This window comes from Hydra vulgaris, chromosome 15, assembly GCF_038396675.1.
Source record: "Hydra vulgaris chromosome 15, alternate assembly HydraT2T_AEP".
Classification (NCBI taxonomy): domain Eukaryota; kingdom Metazoa; phylum Cnidaria; class Hydrozoa; order Anthoathecata; family Hydridae; genus Hydra; species Hydra vulgaris.
Window position 1 is genome coordinate 12,080,736 of NC_088934.1, and position 20,587 is coordinate 12,101,322.

The window sequence follows — 20,587 nt, forward strand, 5'->3', positions numbered from 1 at the left end:
TGGTGTGATGTTAAATCTAATAACCTCAAAGAACAGGGAACTCCAAGAAACTTCAGATCCATTTGGATGCAATACAAAGCATTCATTGAAAAAGATAATGGAAAAATTTGCGCGAAGGATTTTCATAATACTGCTCATATCCCATTGTTTGATCAAGAAGATGTCAAACAAGTTATTGAGTTTATTCCCCCAATGTAACTTCATCATCTACTTGGAATTGTGAATCATCTTTACAAATCTATGCTAAAAATATGGCCTAAAGGCCAAGATTGGCAATTTTTTTAAAAATTGAAATTAAAACTTTATCATGGCGGAGAGTTTGTTGGGAATGATTGTCATTAGCTTTTGAAGAATATGGATGTTTTGCAAAGAATTTTTGAAAGAGAAAAGGCAGACCATTTGCTTGGTTTTGTGAAAACATTCCAACATTTTATCTCCTGTTGTGGAAGGACATTAAATACTTCATTTGTTCAACATATTAAAGACTTTAAGAACTCATATCTTCATTTCCCAGTTTCAGTTACCCCAAAAGCCCATGCAGTGTTCTACCATGTTCTTGAATTTATTGCTCCAAAGGGTACAGCATTGGGCATTTTTAGTAAGCAATCAACATAAGCCTTGCATTCAATCTTCGGTGCTGAATGGGCTAGGTAAAAAAGGAGCCCTGATCACCATGGTTATGGAGGTCAGTTACTGAAATGTGTTACTGACTATAACAGCAAACTTTGAATTGAATTTTTTAAAAAATTCATCTTCTTTTAAACAGTGATTTCTGGAATTTCATTTTAGAAATAATTGATATTACATTTGTTGATGAGAAATATTCTTGTCTGAAATTTTTGTTCATATTATAAACTATATTAATTTATTTATAGCTTCAAAAAATATCATGTTTACTAAAAATTATTCAGAAGCATATATCTTATTTTGCAATTACTAAATAAAAATATCTAAACAGCAATTCGAAGAAGAAGTAATAAACATCATAACACCACCCTAAAGTAATTAAAAAAAAAAATTTATTCATGTTGCGTGTGTTTTTTCAATGGGTGATTAAGATTAAATGGGATTTTCTTTTGTTTAATATCTTTTGTTTAATATATATAAAACCCATTTCAGAAAGTAAATTTCTTATTTTAATTGAAAAAAGTTGTTATTATTGTGTGTATTTTCAATATTTGGTCAATCATTTTAAACAAAAAACAACAAAGCAAACCTGTAGGTTTAACAGTTAGAATATAAAGATGTATTTATGTTTTTTAAATTCAGAACAATTGGAAAAAATGCCTTTAACTATGTGCTTTCTACCCCATATTTTATACAAACTTGGACAAAAAGCACCCTTTTTGCATACAAAGTACGCATGAATGTGAAGTCTAACAACCTTATCTTGCTTCTATTTTTTTACTTGAAAGATACATGCCAAGGCTTCATTCTATTAAATTTTGAAACTTCCATAGTCGATAATAAGGTTAGAATAAAAACGTAAAGCATCCGTTGTCTCTTTTTAAAGAGGCTTTTAGTGCCACACCCTATACTTTAGGTCCCTGTACACAAACCACAAGTGTTAAAGAGCTGATTTTTTTTCAGGTAATAGCCGACACATATATGTAAAGAGTTTTTGATATTTTTTAAAAACTCCATAACCCAAATATGAAAAAAAGAAAAGAACAGAGATTTACATCGGGGCTCCAAGTGCGATCAATAGTGCAAAGTGCTATAAAACTTTAAACATATTTTTCTCCTTTGGCTATAGAAATTAGATTTTAATTTTAACATCTGGTGATACCTGAGACCTTGCAAATTAATGCCCCATAAGTCATTATTTTGGTCCTCAAAATTGAGGTTGGGACCGTTTTTGGATAGGTGTGTTACATTTGTTTGATTTCGCATAGTTTAATGCAAAAGGATTTAAAATAAGGCTATCTAGAGCGCATTTTTTTTTTTTTTTGCTTTTAGCCCGCAGCTATGAGAATGCAACTATTTTTCTCAACATCTGTGAATGGAAAAACTTGTTTTTCCACCAAGTAAGCGATCAATTTTAAATTAATTCGTTTCTGATTGAGAGATAAAAACAAGAAAATAAAAAAAAAAAACCAGTTTTAGCATAAAATATTTTTTCCAACAAAGAAAAATATAAATAGAGTATCTATTCTAATATAATATAAAAAGTGAAAAAAAACATTAACAAAGTAAACGTGTAATGTAAATGTGTATGTAAATGAAATATAGCTACAGTTTAACCATATTTAAGTATAAAGAAATTTATGTCATTTTCCAGATCAAAATGTTCAAGATCCAAATAGATTCTTTTAAAAAAAAAAAGTAAAATAGTTCGACAAAATATTTAGTTGTTTAATGTAACAAAAGTTTTCAATAAATTTAAATGTTTCGTTTTTTTACTATCAATTTCTTCATCGAAGTATTTATTTCCAAAAAATATTATAAATCATAACTATAATATTTCAATACTTAAACAAACGCTTACAAACTTAAAATGCGCAAAATTAAATGACATCAAATAAGATACAAGAAAATAACATTAAGTATGATGTAAAATATAAACGAAGAGAACAGTAAACTAATTAAAAAAAAAGTAAAAATAGAAAACATAACAAAAGAAGTCCGAACGTAGTGTTAATGGCAGAACCTGTCGAAAACGAGGTAGAATTATCAATCTCTCGTGTTTTGTTGAAAAAATTTGTCGAGTTGTAACTTGACCCGTTCATTAGTTGAACACTTGTATATACTTTTCTTCCAAATAATGGCTGCGTTGGTCTAAAAGTGTTTTTCAAACTCTCTAGCTCAACGAAATCAGTTGCGTTATGTAAATGGCCTTTTAACAATCGAAAGTTTTTCATCTAAACAAATAAGTATATATTAGGGTGTTACATTCTTTACCATATTTAAAAAATGATTACGCTAACCGCAAAACGAGCTAAATACATCTCTAATATTTTTAAAATTTGAAAACTTTCGTTAGAGATATCGGTTATGAAAATTTAAATTTGAAATTTAAAAACCAAAATGATTAACTTCATGTTATATAACTTGGTGCATAATTAGTATATGCATATTTTTGGTGTTATCTTCATTTTCCTCATCAATCATTCATTTTTATTTATACTTATTAACAATATTTCAATATAATTTTTATTATTATTATCAATGACATTCATATTATTATTGTTTATTATTATTATCAACTATATTATTACTATTAATATCAATAATATTATTATATTATTGTAGATATTGTACAGGAATATAAATAACTTGTTTTTAACGTTCTCAGAACGTTAGACCACATTGTTAGAAAAGTCAGTTGTGTAAATACCACTGTATCATAAAATTTTTTTTGAATCGTAATGATTAAAAATGTACTTAAAATTTAATCACTTTTTCCTTACACAGCAAAATCCAAGATTCTAGGTCAAGAACTTTTGTTCTTATTTTAAGAACTTTTGTTCTTATTTTAGGAACTTGATTCTTGTTTTAAGAACTTGATTCTTATTTTAAAAACTTGATTCTTATTTTAAGAACTTGATTCTTATTTTAAAAACTTGATTCTTATTTTAAGAACTTGATTCTTATTTTAGGAACTTCATTCTTACTTTAAGAACTTTAATCTTATTTAAGGATATTTCAATAAAAAACATTATTTCTAATATTTATAATATCATAATGGTATTATAAAATTAGGAATAATAATAGGTCCTGCGCAATTCGGGGTGTGTGTGGGGGGGAGAGGGGTGTGACACCCCTCTATCAATGATTTATTCGCTCATTTAGTCGGCGAATTTAACCATTTTTGATAAGTCAGTCGGCAAATGCAGACCTTTCAGACAAATTAGTTGGTAAATTTAGACAGTCAGTCGGCAAGTGTCGACAAGGCAATCGGCAAATTCTAAAAAACAAGGACATTATTTATTTATTTATTTTAATTTTCAGTCAGCAAAAGCTGGAATGGACCTCCCCCTCCACGTGACACCTACTCGCGCCAGCCCTATATATATATATATATATATATATATATATATATATATATATATATATATATATATATATATATATATATATATATATATATATATATATTCAAAATTTCTTTTTAGCACAAAAAATCTAAGTATTTTAATAAACAAGACAAACTTTTTAATTAATAAAACCATTTTATTAATTCTAAACAAAACAATACTAATAACAATAAGTAATAACTAAACAGAAAGTGTCAATTGGACATGGTTATATATATATATATATATATATATATATATATATATATATATATATATATATATATATATATTATATATATATATATATATACATATATATATATATATATATATATATATATATATATATATATATATATATAACCATGTCCAATTGACACTTTCTATGTATTTTTTTATTGACCTTTCTATGTATTTTTTTATTGACCGATTCTTTCGTCACTGTCTATTTGTTTTTTTTAGTATGACTTGTTATTCTTATAATAGATTTTGTTGCATTTTTGTAATTAAATTAATAGTTTGTACACAGATAATTACATTTTGTATTGGTATTGAAAAAATCACCTATATAGGTATTTAAACAAATTTAAAAATTAAACTTCAACTGAAGATGACTATTGATAGTCGAAACATGTATTGTTTTGTTTAAAATTAACAAAATGGTTTTATTAATTAAAAAGTTTGTCTCGTTTATTAATATATATATATATATATATATATATATATATATATATATATATATATATATATATATATATATATATATATATATATATATGTATATATATATATCAAAGGCCCTTTCTTTTTACAGGCACACTTAAAAAAGTCATTAAATTTTGAATGGGACCCTTAAATTAAGTGAAATTAAAGCCACTGAAACTCCCTTCCTGTTCCCCCTCCTCCACTATCTGATGTACTCTGCGTTCTTGATTTTATGTAATCAAATTGTCTAATCTATTTGATCGCCATTAAGCCTAAAATACCAAGCAGTATATATATATATATGTATATATATATATATATATATATATATATATATATATATATATATATATATATATATATCAAAGTAAGGATTTCTAAAGTTTTAACATATAAAAAGATGTTAATGTTAAATTTTAGATTTAAGTTTGTTACATTTATTTTTAGATAAAATAAATCCTTATCATAACAATGATGGAGACGAGGCAATCGTTATGCATGGCGAAAAAATTATTTTTCGAAGTATTTCATTTTCTGAAGCCGTGATTGGACTTATTGAAATACACTACGTAATGGACATGGATTATGACGCCCATGTCATGACGGCATACACAATTTACATTATCTTATACACTTAAATTCTATTTTATTTAAAGATAAAAGCTCAACAGAAACTCGTTTGAGTCAGATGAGTAGCCTATGGGAGAAGTATTGCCGCTACAAGTATTACCTATAACTGGACATTCAAAGAACAACAAGTTTTATTTCAACGATGAGATTTATTTAAATGTATAAATACTTTTTGAATATTCTTATTTTATACCATCCTAATTTCAAAATGTTTCATTTTTTCCATAGAAAAAATACTCTTGTAATATTGTTTTACCGTTCAAGGAAAATATTATTGAAACAAGATAATAGAATCTTATTTTAAGCAAAAATGTCCTTGAAATAAGAAAAAAATTCTTATTCTGAGCAAAAATATTCTTGAATATATATATATATATATATATATATATATATATATATATATATATATATATATATATATATATATATATATATATATATATATATATATATATATATAGTAATATATATATATATATATATATATACAGTATATATATAAGTATATATAGATATTCAGGTACTTTGTCTTTGCTTTGTTTGCACATTGTTTTGTTTCATTTGTATTAGTTTTGTTGTTGATTTTATTATCTTTTTTATATTTATCATTTTCTTTCAACATATCAACGTGTATAGTTTGATCAGTTAGAGCGTCAGCCTGATAAAATGAAAGTTTGTGGTTCAATTCCCGCTATGAGCATATTAAGTTAAAATTTGTATTTATATTCTATTTCTTTTAGACCTTGCGCGTGGGTCATGATTTTCCATTAAAAGTCTGAGTTTATCATTACTATTACATGCGTGATGTACATTGAAACTGAATTTCATTTTAAAAAAATATTAAACTTCGGTGGATCATCACTCATTCATCATTGGACATGTTAAATTTATGAGATAAAAGTTTCATTTTTAGAATGTATTTAAATATATAACCTATCATTGTATAGATGTCTTATTCAACATTTACATCGTGCCATATGATGTCACTGCTAACTTAAAGGGTTTCAGTAATCAATTGGATGGGATGCCGTCGGACAAGTCCTTTTGACATAACAAAAAGGGATATTTTGGCACTACACAAAAGATATTTAAAACACAGATGCACATCCAAATCAGATATTTGTGTGGGATACCAGTCTAGAATTGTGTCTGAAAGTTCTCTCACATTTATATTGTACTATAAGATATCTTCATACATAATTATTTATCTCACACAGGCTACAATAACTGTTGATAATAGGAATAGTTCTATTGTACCTGAGTTATTTTTAAATATATTGTAATCATGCTGTACATACAGCTTAGTTGTTCATGGCCATAACTAGGCTTTAGTTGTTAGCTAAGATTTAGTTGTTCATAACCATAACTATCACCATTATAGCTTAAATATATATTAGTATCAAGGCGCAAATTAAGTGATCGCAAATTGCAATATCTGCTTTGGGTGTTTAAACGTTTAAAGGTTAAAAAAGATGCTTTGGGTGTTTAAATTTTTTGTTTTTTAAAAACAGTAAACTTTGTTTTTATCACAATCAAAATCAATAGTTTTATCAAAATCAATAGTTGCTATTCAATTAAAAACATTTATGCATTAATCTTGAAATTATGATACTAAAACCTCATTATAAAATATATATTATTATCAAAAGTTATGATTTAAACTTTAATAGTTGAATTCATATCATCAGATAAAACTAGAAAAATAAACCATAAAGTACAATGTAGTATTAAAAAGGAAACAACCACTAATCACAACAGTTTAAAAAAATTAGGTCCCAGCTAACACATGCTTAATTGGCCCAACGTTGGGTTAACGTTGGATTGGATGACTAACGTTGGCCCAACGTAGTGCCAACGCAATGTAACTCGACGTAGATTTTCATCACATTGGCTATACGTTGGGCCATCTTACTTTGAAAAACGCTTCGCGGCTTATCGAGCTCTTATCTTAATCTCCATTTTAAAATGGTTTGCTTTTTATAATGGCATGGTTGTAAATTAATAGAAAAAGCAAAGTAATTTTTGAGTGTTCTGCAAAGATATTAGAGCGTTGCGTGCAAGGAATTGTGCAGCTACACTTACAAAGGATTCAATACAATATCTATAATATTATTAGTTTCGTCATAAATCTTAAATCTTAAACTAAGATTTCTGTTGTTTTTATCAAAAAATTTATTGTTAATTTTAGATAATATTATGATCTATTTAGACTAAGTTTTAGTATATTATATATATATATATATATATATATATATATATATATATATATATATATATATATATATATATATATATATATATATATTTATATAGTATATATTACTGTTACCTGCAGTATCAGGAATTTGCTAAATGCTAATATTTATATTTATTATTTGCTATTTATATTTTTTATATAATATTATTTGCCAAATAATATTATATATATATAGCAAATAATATTATAACTATTAGCATTTAGCTAATTCCTGATACTGCGGGTAAAAGTAATATATACTATATAGCTCTAGTTTATGTATTGAGCACTCTTTAAAATATACATAATTATACATGATAATATAAAGATACTATTTTTAATATTTACATATATAGACTTGCGTATATATATATGTATATATATATATATATATGTGTGTGTATATATATATATATATATATATATATATATATATATATATATATATATATATATATATATATATATCGTCGCTGCACAACAACACTCATTCAAGGTTTTTAACGATTGTTATATTTACTTTTAGTTAGTAATGTGAGTGAACAACAGAATAGCAATTTGCCTATGCGAAGAATGTCACCTGGTTTATCAACATTAATATGTCTCGATGTAAATAATGTATTTTTTGCTTTTAAATTTTAAATATTACATATGTTTTAGTAGTCATTATTACACTGTAGAGTATAAAAAAAGCCTCCAAAAAATACTAGATCCAGGCCTATAAAAGTATTAATCCACCGCTGCGCTCCTCAGATGTTGGTGTGGTATTAACTGACAATATATTTTTGCCATTGCATACCATCTTTATAACATATTTAGCAGGCTCTACTTGAAAGAGCTTCAGTGTACTTTTAATAAAATATTTTATCTGATCTTATGGGTTTATTTTTAAACTTTTCAGATTATTTATCTTGTTTTGATTGATGGACGAGTTGTTGAAGGAACAGTGAGCAACATTTTCTGTTAATTGATGGCTACAGTAGTGGATCAACAAAGTAAACAGTGAAGGTCGAGGAGGACAAAGCAAGGGATGAAAAACATGAATCTATTGTTTATGGTTAGTGATCAATAAATATTAAACATGATAATAGTTATGGTGTATAGGGCCATTCAGTTATAACATAAAACAATTTACTTATACACATGTAAGTTTTAACTTATACTTAAGTTATAACTGAATGTAACCCTATTTAAGGTTTTAACTTTTAGGAAACCCAAGTTGGCTTTACGAAAAATAGATAAAATTTGGTTTAAATGTAAATAGAATGTAATTGGTTCCATTTGTTGTCTTTTTAATGATTGCCCAACAAATTACTTTTAAACTGTAGTTAATCTATTTTTTAGGGCTACTAAAGTTTTTGAAATGTTTTAACACAAAGTTATTTAATAATATTTAAATGTATTTTTTTTACGACAAGGTGCAAAAGATGTTTCAAAAGCGGAAGTAAACGATCAAATGAAGTCGTGGGTTCGTAAATTGTACGACCGAAAAAAGTCAGATGGTGCGAGGATTGATTATGCATGCCACTGGAAACTTTGGGACAAAGGCAGTGATGCAAATGGCGAAGATAATGTCTAGATTATTGTATAACAGTTTTAATATTATCTGATATACATTTTATTGAATATGTTTTGTTTTTCACCTTGAAAATAAATTTAGCTTGAATGAAATAACAAACACATTTCAGTTTGCATTTGATTAAAACAATTTAAATAGCTTGAATCATACGTCGATTGCAATTGCAATCTTTTTAATACATTAAAAATAAACAAACTTAAGAAATTTTATGTTAACAATGACCTAACCAACTGCGTGCTAGTTACAAGTAGCGTTTATAATTCACTGAACCTAATAAAATATATCGTCGGATAAATGCTGGCTAAACTGCATTGGGCCAATGTAATCGGGCCAATGTATGCCCGGCGGCCATCAAGGAATCGGCCCAACGCTGGATGCCAACGTTGGGCCAACGTTACAAGAAGCATTGGGCCAACGTTGGCCCAACGCTGGTGTGTTAGCTGGGGTGGTGATATAATAATACTTGAATACAGTGGTATTCAAATAAACAATAAATAAAAGGTATGTAAGTTTTAAATGTTATTATTTTTTCAGTCATAAACTTATTATTTCATATTTTTCATTAATTTTTGCAATATGATAAATTGACCCTATTATTAAAATAGTGTTCACAGTTTTTAAAAAACTGAGAATTTGAAGACTAGTAATATTTCTAGATTTCACAATTCACAATCACTTAATTCGTGCCATGAGTATTTATTATATTTTACTGTTATGTTGATTATTTCTCCGTTTAGCAATCCTTAATTTTCTACTGAACACCTGTCCATTTCTACTTTTATCTCAACCTGCTATTCTCTTTTTAATTAATTATGCTTCTCCATTGCTTCGTGTAGCTCTACTAAAATGCATTACATTTACAAAAATTCTTACATATATATTTTTGTCTATAGTTATTTCAAAGCATAAAATATATCAACATTACTTTCCTGGAAATAATTTTAAGACTAAAATGTGGTAATAAATAATTAGGTTTCACAAATGATTTCTAAAAATAGCAAACATATATTAAATTAGCAGCTGAAAACCTGATTTGATGTAACTTTCATCTTTTTCTGATTTACAATCCACATGACAGACTCTGTACATTCTGGTGCAGTTAATGATCCTTCATAATGATAATAACTATCAGTAGAATTGTCTGCAACAAATGAGTTAAGTGGTATTGGGTTGATAAATGTCTTGTTATCTATAAAAGTAAAAAAATAAAGCATTTAAAAACAATAAGCAATTTGAACCAAAATAAACAATTAGAATAAAAAAAAAATAGACAATTAGAATCACAAAGTATTTAACTAAGTTCAAATTATTAGCTTTATCATACAACATCAATTCTTAATAGTAAGTCAAATTTCTATTCTCAGATAGATACTATTATAAAATAGATCCGAAATTTAGTATAAAACCTTTTGAATTAACTTGGTTTACGGTTTGTATTTTAAATATTAAAATTAAATTTCAAAATGCTTTACCTGCTAAAGTAACTCTATCAATTTTGCTGAAAAGTTCTTGAAGTGGGGATTTGCTTTCATCAATCGTGTTATCAATCTTAAAATATGAATAAAACTAAAAGTGGCTGATAAACAATGACAACAATAAAATGAGTTAAGTGTGCTACTTTTAGGGGTGCAGTATTTTTGATATTTGTACCTCTCATTTACACTACTATTACATATAATATTATATCAACGATACATAAATAATAAATGAGGTCAACAGTAGATGCTTAAACAATAACATAAAGGTTTAACAGTTTATATTGAAGTTTACAATTATATGGGGATGGTAAGGAGGGAGGTCAAAAACAGTGAATAATAAATAATATTGGGTTTAATAATAAAAATAATTAGTAATATGGAGTCAAGAACAATATAAGGGTCAACTTTAATGTAAGTGACTTAAATAAATAATATTGGTCTAACTTCTGAACTCAAGAAAATAATTAGACACATTAAAAGAAGTATAAATGTTCCAAAGACTTGAAGATCCTTACAAAAAAAAAATTCATTTTTTGTTTTTAATTTTAACCTTTCTTTAACTCCATAACCCTGAAACAACCAATATTATAAAAAATTACTCAATTAAAAAAAACTGCAAATGCTCATTAATATAAAAACTCAAGCAAATAATCAGGCTAAATTGCTCATTTTATGAAAATGTTAGAATATTTTATTTACTTTTTTAATTTGTAATAACTTCAAATTTTACAAGTAAACTGAGCTGAATTAAAGGGTTGCAGTAAGTGAAATAAGAAATAACTAAGAAAACAAATAATTTCTTTAATATATAATTCAATTAATCTGTGAATTATTAATTTTTATTTTTTATTTAAGTTTTTTAAAAAAGTTTTTATTTAAAGTTTCTTTTTTATTTAAGTATTTTAATATTTTATTTAAGTTTTATAAATAAATCACATACAAGTAATTGCTTTTCTAATTTATTTTTTAACATTATTTGAATTACAAAATATAAGTTTAACAACATTAAGTTTAAAAAAAAAAAACCTGAAAAATGTTTCCCCAAACTAAAAGACCGTCACCATAGTTAAGTGCATTGGTAAAGTTTCCATATTCGCTTAAGTAATGAATTATGTGCACCTGTTTTGAAATAAAGTTGTACAATTAAAAAAAATAATTTACCAAGTATACAAAAAATGTTTACATAAATCCATCAATTTCTATAAAGAGACAAAAAATTTTTCCACTACCTAACCATTAATATTTAGTATAGTTACTGGACCTAAAAAGTTTTCCTATAAGATCAACAAAATTAATTGTCACAGTTTTATTATGTCAAAAATTGTTATTATGTCAAAAATTGTCAAAATTTCTCTTCCATAAACTTCCAAAGCCTATACAAATGGATTAGACATACAAGAATAAAATTTATGCTTAATTTCTATATCTTTATTTTGTCAGATTGGAAACTATAATTTTTATTGGCTGAAATTTAAAAACAAAAAAAAAGTTAACAAATTGAAAACATTAAATGAATACGTAAATTATGTATTCATCTAATGCTTTCAATGTATTATGGGTCTTATTAGGTACATTAATAAGTTTCTAAAGATTAAGGAATGCCTTAAACATATATTTTTATCAACAACAAAAAAATAATAAGAAATTTTGAAACTTTTGTTTACTGATTGAAAAAGTAGTAAAACTCTTAAGTAAAAAGTATTGCATAGAAAAAAAATGAATAAAAGTTTATTCTATAATTTTTTTTTTTTTATTCTTTTGTGGTCTAAAACATATTTTCTAACATTTCTTTATGACATAACTTTTTTGTTTTTGTTTTTAAATTTGCATATTATTAATTTACAATTTTAAAGAATAACTCAAGTTGATTAGGAAAGTTTTAGGAAGGAAAAGCCTAAGAGTTTCAAAGGAGAAAAGAAGACTCAAAATCCCTTAGAGTAAAAGTCCCTGGAACTGGTAATGATTATTATATAAATTATGTTAAAAACTTAACTAAGTTTAAAACTTTACTAAGTTATAAACTAATAAACTAATTATGACTATGTAAAATTTTAATTTATTAATATAACTGACTGTGACATTTTAGGTCTGTTTTGAAGTGGTCTGTTTTGAAGGTCAATTTTGATTAAAAAAGCAAATCTGGTTTATATTAGTTTTATTTTATAGTTTTAATATTTATAAGGTAAAAGATTTATTATTATAACTAAGTATTACCAAAAAAACATTTATTAACAAAACTAATTCAAATAAAACAATCAAAAAATATCAAAAGTTACTTCAAGTGGGTGTGATTGATTACTCAGGGTATGTTCGCATCCAATTGTATCATTTTCACCCCAATGGAAGTGCAGTCCATAGTAATTATATTTTCTTCCTAACAGAAAAACAAAATCCTATCAAAACGTATAACTTATTTACATTATTAACATAAAAAAATTAAGCCTGAATATCAATTTATATTAAGGAACTTAGTATAAATTGCTTAGAGCATAAATTATTCATAGCCTGAACCTAGCACAGTCTAATAAAAAATTGACACTATGTAAATTGTTCTACATTTGTAAGTATATAAAGTATAAATATATTATACTAATACATATTGTATAAATATTTTCCTGGCATGGTGTAATCAATTCATGGATTAAGATATACCATCCTCAGCTAACCCTGTATATCAGGTAAACCTTCGCCCAAAGTTAACTGATTGCTTAAGTGCTGACTTATGATAATTCTAAAATCTTGTACAAAAATTTCAATTTTATTGTTTAGCTATCGCTAGAAAAACAGATTACTTTCAACAACAATCGCGTTACAACTTAAAATTTGATTCAATTGCTGATCAATATTATCAGCTCAAGGCTGATTTTAGAAACGTTGTAGCAACCTCCATCATTGTTTGTCAATTAAGCTGTATAATTGACAAACAATGATGGAGGTTGTTACAACGTTTTAATGAGGTTGTTAAATATACTTTCTTTACACTCAGCCAACCATGTTGCAAGAAAAAATGATGTCAGAAGAAGCTTTTTCATACTTCTTGGATAAAAAAATTTCAAAACGTGTTTATGAAAATACTCATAGAGAAGCACAATGCAGATTTACATCTAATTGAGCAGTTTCCAAAAAAAAAAAAGGCAATGGGTTTAATTTCTTTTTGAATAAATCAAAGTCTCATTGAATTATTAATCTCAAGTTAATTAGTAAATTTTCCATTGGTGTAAACTGTGTTTGTTCAGCTGATTCGTAGAGAAATTGTATTTTGGTCATTCGAGGTTGAGGCAGCTCAGTACCAATTTCACGGCTAGCTGCAATATTCTGAGCTTTAAGTAACAATCTGTCAAAATTATTTCTAAGAGCACTGAGAGCTACTTTACAATTATTGCATATTAATATTGCAAGTACTTGCTTGCTATATTAATATGCAGCAGGAGTTCATACCATATCACAGTCTTTATGATGAAGACATATGATGATAATTCGTTTGTCAAAGATCTCAGTTCAGCAAAGGCAAAGGGATCACTTGTTGAGTCTTCTAATTCTTCTAATGGCTTCAAAATTTCAGGTAAATAGTTCCTAACAACATTTACACTTTTTATTCGAGTTTCCCGGCGTGTCTCATTCCATTTCTTTATTGCAGCTCCAACACATTATTCCATGATTGTCCATCTATGTGGTGATGCTGAGAAAAATGCATTCAAGTGTTGAAGATATCCAAAAAATAATTCTGTGTATGCATTACAATTGCCTGCATCAGAAACAGTGAGACTTAATGAATGGGCACTACACGGAGAGAAGAAAGCCAAAGGGTTTTGTTCCAGAATTTGTGCTTGCACTCCTTTGATGCGACCTTTCATGTTACTTCCATTGTCACATCCTTGTCCTCGGCATTCATCAATACTTTTGTTGTTTTCAGTCAGAAAGGTAGTAATTAATTTTGTAATTCCTTCACCTGTTTGACTTTCAGCTACCAGAAAGCCCAAAAAATATTCTTTAATTGTTGCAGAACTTTCTAAAGTTTCGACAAAACGTACCACAACAGTTATTTGCTCTTTATGGGCCAAGTCTGGAGTGCAATCCAATGTAAGGGCAAAAGTATTTTGCAATCTTTAGACGATGAATAATTTCAGTTTGCACTTTCTTGACTTTTTGCACTTAAGTATGATTAGCTCATTTTGAATCCTGTTGCTTAAATAATGATTTGGCAACTGATTGTTGATTAATCAACAAACATGCTCCTGCATAACACTATCAAACTTGCCAAAAACTCCACTAGGTCAAGAAAGTTTCCATTACTATGCGCAAAAAGCTTTTCCTCAATGCCACAAAAACTCAAATGGTTTTTTACCAAATATTAAATAATTCCCACTATTCTCTCAATTACTGATCGCCAGTATTGCTGTTCTTGCTGAAAGATACTCTGATTCTGTTGATCGATTGTACTGTTTTCTTTCAAGCAACTATCCAGCTCCTTTTATTTTATCCAGGAATTGTTGTGCTGTTGTGAACGATCATGCTCACTTACTATGAAATAAATGTTTTTCCAATCACAAAAGCCAATGGTACTAAGTTTTTGTTTATCTACACAAAACAACTTGCAGAAGAAACAGTAAACAGCATCTGCTTTTTTTGAGTATACAAGCCATGATCTTGTTATGGTTTGATCATTTGCCAGGAATTTATTGTATTTGAAGCACAAAATCTTCGTTTTGCTTAGGAATTGGAAAAGCAACTCTTTTGGAAAGCATAATCCTTTTCCTGTATCGGTCCTGATAGAATTATTTTCAGAGATAAGACAAATCATCACACCAGACAGCAGGATCTGAAAAAATTGTAAAGCTCAACCTCAGAAATTTTTGTTGGTGTCAGTTCCCTTGATGTTTTAATCGATGCAAGTTCTGCCGAAGGGTTTGGCACAAAAATATTTTCCTCACCATTTTCAGTAATTGCTGCTGCTGCATCATCAACTGCCCATGTTAGAGATTTTTGAATGGGCAAAACTTGATTTTTGTGTTGTGGTCGGGGGAAAGTGAAATAATTTTTGGCAAAACTTCAATCTTTTTCTCATCCTCTTGCTTTTTCTTTTGTTTGCTAAATCAACTTGCATAATTTCGACTCATTCTCATAGTCGACAGTTTTTAGCACAAGTTATCATATTACACAATTTTCGACATGTTCTGTATCATTGAATGTATTATGAATGTGTTCTTCTTTGTGCATCAATACTGCTCACTCTTGGGCAAAATTGGAGAGACTGGCGCGGGGTCTATTTCTCTCAGTACGTATGTACTGAAAGCAATAGACCCCGCCCCAGTCTCTCCAATTTTGCCCAAGAGTGAGCAGTATTGATGCTCAAAGAAGAGCACGAGCATAGTACTACATTGAGCAATGCTGTAATGGTCTCAGCTTCAAAGGCATTTACTGTAAAATTGGACGAATATTTCGTAAATTAAATTTTAAATTTTAATATTTTTTTTTACTTTTTGTATGCTAAATGTTTATCTTAATTGTAAACTTACATTTAAAGGCGCCATAGTTTATATTTTAAAGTATTGATTTTGTATGTATTTGCTCTAAACTTCAATGAAAAAATAATTACAGCAAAAATCAGTAGTTAGTTAAGACAAAAAACAAGAAAAGATATTTATTACTATCAAGTTAGTTAATAAATACAAAATAATAATAATTTAATCCGTTGGGAGAAATCCGTTAGGAGAGCACGATAGACCCCCTTGAACCTCTGCAAAACGACATTGATAAGGTTTATGATGCTGTCTGTAAATCCATGTTAGATTCCAAGATTGATGCTTTTGGAAAATGTACCGCTATGGGAATAGCCAAGAAAACTACAGTTTTTAAGTTCATCTGCTCTTTGAACACTTAGTATGGCATATTGATTACATTTGATTTAGTAAGCAAAATACTTAAAACGAAAACTGTTAATCTGCTGAGCGCTTCAAAACTAATTGAAAGTGTAGAAGCTTTTTTAGAGAACATAAGAGAAAAATGGGCTATATGGTTTTATTATAGACGCAATAAAACTGGTTCTTTGAAGATGTTGTGGTAAAGTAAGATCAAAAGGAAATTTTTTTATAAAGGTAACTGACGAACCTGTAAAGTTGACAAATGAAAGATAAGCCATTGAAGTTGGCAAATGAAAAATGAACATATAAAGTCGGCAAAAGAATCCTTCAAAGTAAATTTCTTTGTTGTTGTTTTAGACACTGCATTAATTCTTTGTTAAAAAGATTCAAACAGATGGAAAATCACAGCAAACATTTTGAATTTCTCTATAACATAAAAATTTTTTTCATTTGCATTTAAAAAAAAGTTCAAAAACTTGCATTCCGTTTTGACAGCTAACGGCTTGAGTGACGTTAAAAGGAATGCACTGTTTAGTGAAACTGTAATCTTAGTTTCAATGTTGCTATGCAAAAGCTGGCTGCCCTAAAACAATCCTTATATCACAAAAAACCGTTTGATTGACATCATTCCTAATGTTTATGTAACATTGAGAATTTTACTTACCTTACCGGTATCAGTGGTCAGCGGAGAAGTGTGTTTTTCTAAATTAAAGATTACCAAAAATTACGTTCAATTTACCCTTTTTCAAGACCGCCTATGTGGATAGCAACATTAGCAATTAAACACCAGGCTCTGAGTAAAATTGAAACCGATTCATTAGTGCAACACTTTGCATAACTTAAGGCAAGAAAAGTTTGATGATTAGTTTTATTTTTTGTCAATAAAAACTGTACGATATATATTTGTTAATTTTTTTGATCAAAAATCTATTTCACGACGCATACAATTCTGTAATCAGTTTATATGTAAAGTACAATAAATCTTTAATAGATTATTATAAAACACATTATATGATAAGTTGATATTAAATATGCATATATTTTTTATTATGGGGGTGCCAAACTTTGATCTTGCATATACCAAAAAAAATCCTTGAACCGACCTTAGGTCAGAGGAACAATCAATTTATGAACCCGTACTTCTGGACACCAGAGACCAGAAAAAAATTGAGATATAAAACCGGAGTCCTTTTAAGACTGTGAATTCCAGGTGCGGAGTTCCAAAAGGACTCCGGTAAGTCCAAAAAGGGCTCCAGTAAAACCTGTAACGTACTTCCCCTCCTCTCCCACTTGACACCCACTTGTGCTGCCCTTGTACGCAGTATTGTTTCATTGTTGTTTTTATATAGCTTTCTACAATAATAATTTAATACGCTATAAAAATAAAACATGTTTTATCGTTACCGTAAACTGGGTATTGAATATTTTTTTATAAATGTTTAAAGTGGTCTAATTATTCTAATGTTTGCGTTTTTAATTTTGCTTTTTTAAGTATCATGTCAAGTAAAAACAACTACTAAAAGTAATATCGTAATATTATTAAATACTTTACTTACACGTTACATTATAACTACAACTTGAGCTTTAAATTATAACTTAAGCTGTAAATTAAAACAGTAACAGTAGCTATTTTAAACCCTACCAAACGAGAATATTATGGTATATTATCTAAATATGAGAATCATTACATCCAAAAAATAACCATTACAAATTAATATACAAACTAATGAATTCATACATTTATTGATATCTATTAAAAATGTATGTGTATTAATCGCTATTATTTAACAATGATGACCAAATAAATCATTAAATTAAGGTACTCGACGACAAGACTCTCTAGTCTTCTTCGAGTTATCCTTTACAACAATACATTTCGCATTAACAATACTTTAGAATACTATTATTTGGTAATACCATGTGTTATTATTATATAGATTATATATTTTCAACGACGACAAACATTCCTAGTGACCAGTGACCCAGTGGTACGACGAATAACATTTTTAAAAGGCATGAGTTAATTGCCAGCAATATATTTTATAAACTACGAATTTTTACAAACGCAATTATATATAAAAGATACTATTTTGTACTAATGCAACCTCATATTGCCAAGTTACAGACAGGCATGGATGGGTGTTTAAAAAAACTTAAAAAAATTTTCGCGATAAGATGTTTTTAGGATTATATTGAGCTCTGTAATAAACTTGACTTTATTCACTGAAAATTACTTCACTGAAAGAACAGTTTTTCATTTTAATAGAGAAGAAAATAATTGATGAAGATATAACATAATTTTATGTCATAATAGTTAAGTTAGAGTTATGACTTAGAGAATGCTTTTGAAAGAATAAAAAGAAGAGTACTGATTGAGAAACTAAAATGCTACGAAGTGTGATTTTTTTTCAGGTGGCAAAAACCCATAAGTTACCGCTATCTCTCCCCCTCCCTCCTTCCCACTTAATATCTAGTTGCAGTACTTCAGTGGATTTCAAGTCACTTTACAGAAAAAACTCAAATAGTAAATGAAAGTAAGAGCTATTTATAATCAGTGATAAAGTTTGGGATACTTTTTGATTTTGTTCAATTTATTTCAAGAAATATTATTAATTACTTAATTTCTTTTGGATAAAATAATCAGAATTAAATTTTACACAAAATAGCGTTTATAGTTTTTTAATTTGAACTTACACTTTTATTTATCCAAAAACAAATTCAATATAACAAATAAGTTACAACTATACAGATAAAAACAATCTTGGCTATTTATTTAATTTATTGTTATTGAATATCATTATCTATCTTTACAAATATCATAAAAATTTATTATAAAGAGAAATTTAATATAATCAAGGAAACTTTGTAATAAAATTACTTTGTAAAAGGGAGCACCCATAAAGTGCGTACGCGGTAAAATCACTGATTAAGGACCCCTTTCCCCTTTGTACGCATCTGTATGCTTCCAACGCCCCCTTCCTCTACGTACGCATTATTTATTAGAAAATGAGCCCCATTTCTTTACCGATTACCCGAAAAAAATTTTCTCTTAATATTTATAGCGAAATATAAATAACAGTTGTGACAAAAATCAGAAAAAAAACAACATAATATTGATTTTGAACACTCAAAAAGTTCAATGCTTCTGTTAAAAAGAAAGCAATATTTAGGAGAGATAGAGTAAAAAAGATACTCATATCGTGTATGTAATCGCTGTCTTTAACACCCCTTGTACAAACTACACAAGGAAATGACAATTGCTCTTATGCAACTAGCTGCCAAAGGTAACTAGAAAATACTAAAAGCAGCAGTAAACTAAATCTTGCTAAAATTACCAATTAATATAAACAGAAAAGGTTCTACTAAATGAAAGAACTTATTTTGCTCAGAATGCTGTCAAATATAAAGTGTTTGCTACCCTTGTAACAAAGAAACCAAAAACTAATAACAAGTTGTTACTTGATGATAAGTTGTTCAAACAAGGTTTAAAATCACTTCATTGTTTAATGGTTTGCAGTTTTAAAAGACTTAAAATATAAAAAGTTGATGCTTTAATTGCATCACATGCATTGATGCTTTGATGCATTGATGCATGCATTAATGCTTTAATTACATCAGATTTTTGTTTCAATAAATTTTTTCAAAACAATTTTCAGATTATTTATCAAAACTTCAGAATATTTGAGAGTCCTTTAATTACCTGAATCTAAAATAAAATGGGCACCAAATCAGATTGTAGTTAGTAGTCCCCTTCGTCGATTTTAGAAATCCGCTCGTCGATTTCACGTCGAATTTAAAAAAGAATTTTAATATTTTCTAATATAGCTACTGCTTTATTTTTCTGAACAATTCGATATTTTGCTCCTGGTATTTAAATATGGTTCCTGGTAAATAGTGTGGTTCCTATATTTTTGTGTAATACCTGATATTTTCGGGCCCGTTTAAGATTAATCTACTGCTGGTAGCATGTAAACGAGTACAGCCTACAGCATGTACAGCTGGCTTGTAAGACTTACTTTGCTTTATAAGAGCATTTTTCAATTATATAATATGTGATTTTAAAAAGTTATTAGTAATAA

At 27.7% G+C, this 20,587-nt stretch overlaps 1 protein-coding gene and 1 long non-coding RNA gene across 3 annotated transcripts in view; one reads left to right on the forward strand and one right to left on the reverse strand.

Moving 5' to 3' along the window:
* Positions 1–2,100: 2,100 nt before the first annotated feature.
* LOC136091397 (carbonic anhydrase 2-like) overlaps positions 2,101–20,587 on the reverse strand; it is a 44,751-nt gene continuing 26,264 nt past the window's right edge. Inside the window, exons 5-9 of the mRNA XM_065818909.1 lie at positions 12,924–13,021; positions 11,674–11,766; positions 10,642–10,717; positions 10,198–10,358; positions 2,101–2,861 (exon numbers count right to left, since the gene is read on the reverse strand). Of these exons, the coding sequence (XP_065674981.1) occupies positions 2,586–2,861; positions 10,198–10,358; positions 10,642–10,717; positions 11,674–11,766; positions 12,924–13,021 (704 nt within the window). The 3' untranslated portion in view covers positions 2,101–2,585. The remainder of the gene's footprint in view (positions 2,862–10,197; positions 10,359–10,641; positions 10,718–11,673; positions 11,767–12,923; positions 13,022–20,587) is intronic.
* Positions 8,104–9,189, forward strand: LOC136091398 (uncharacterized). 2 transcript variants are annotated; one of them, XR_010643965.1, is made up of 3 exons: positions 8,104–8,208; positions 8,492–8,647; positions 9,009–9,189. It is a non-coding gene; the product is annotated as an uncharacterized LOC136091398 (long non-coding RNA). The 2 variants fall into 2 exon arrangements; XR_010643964.1 differs by having other exon boundaries at positions 8,104–8,199.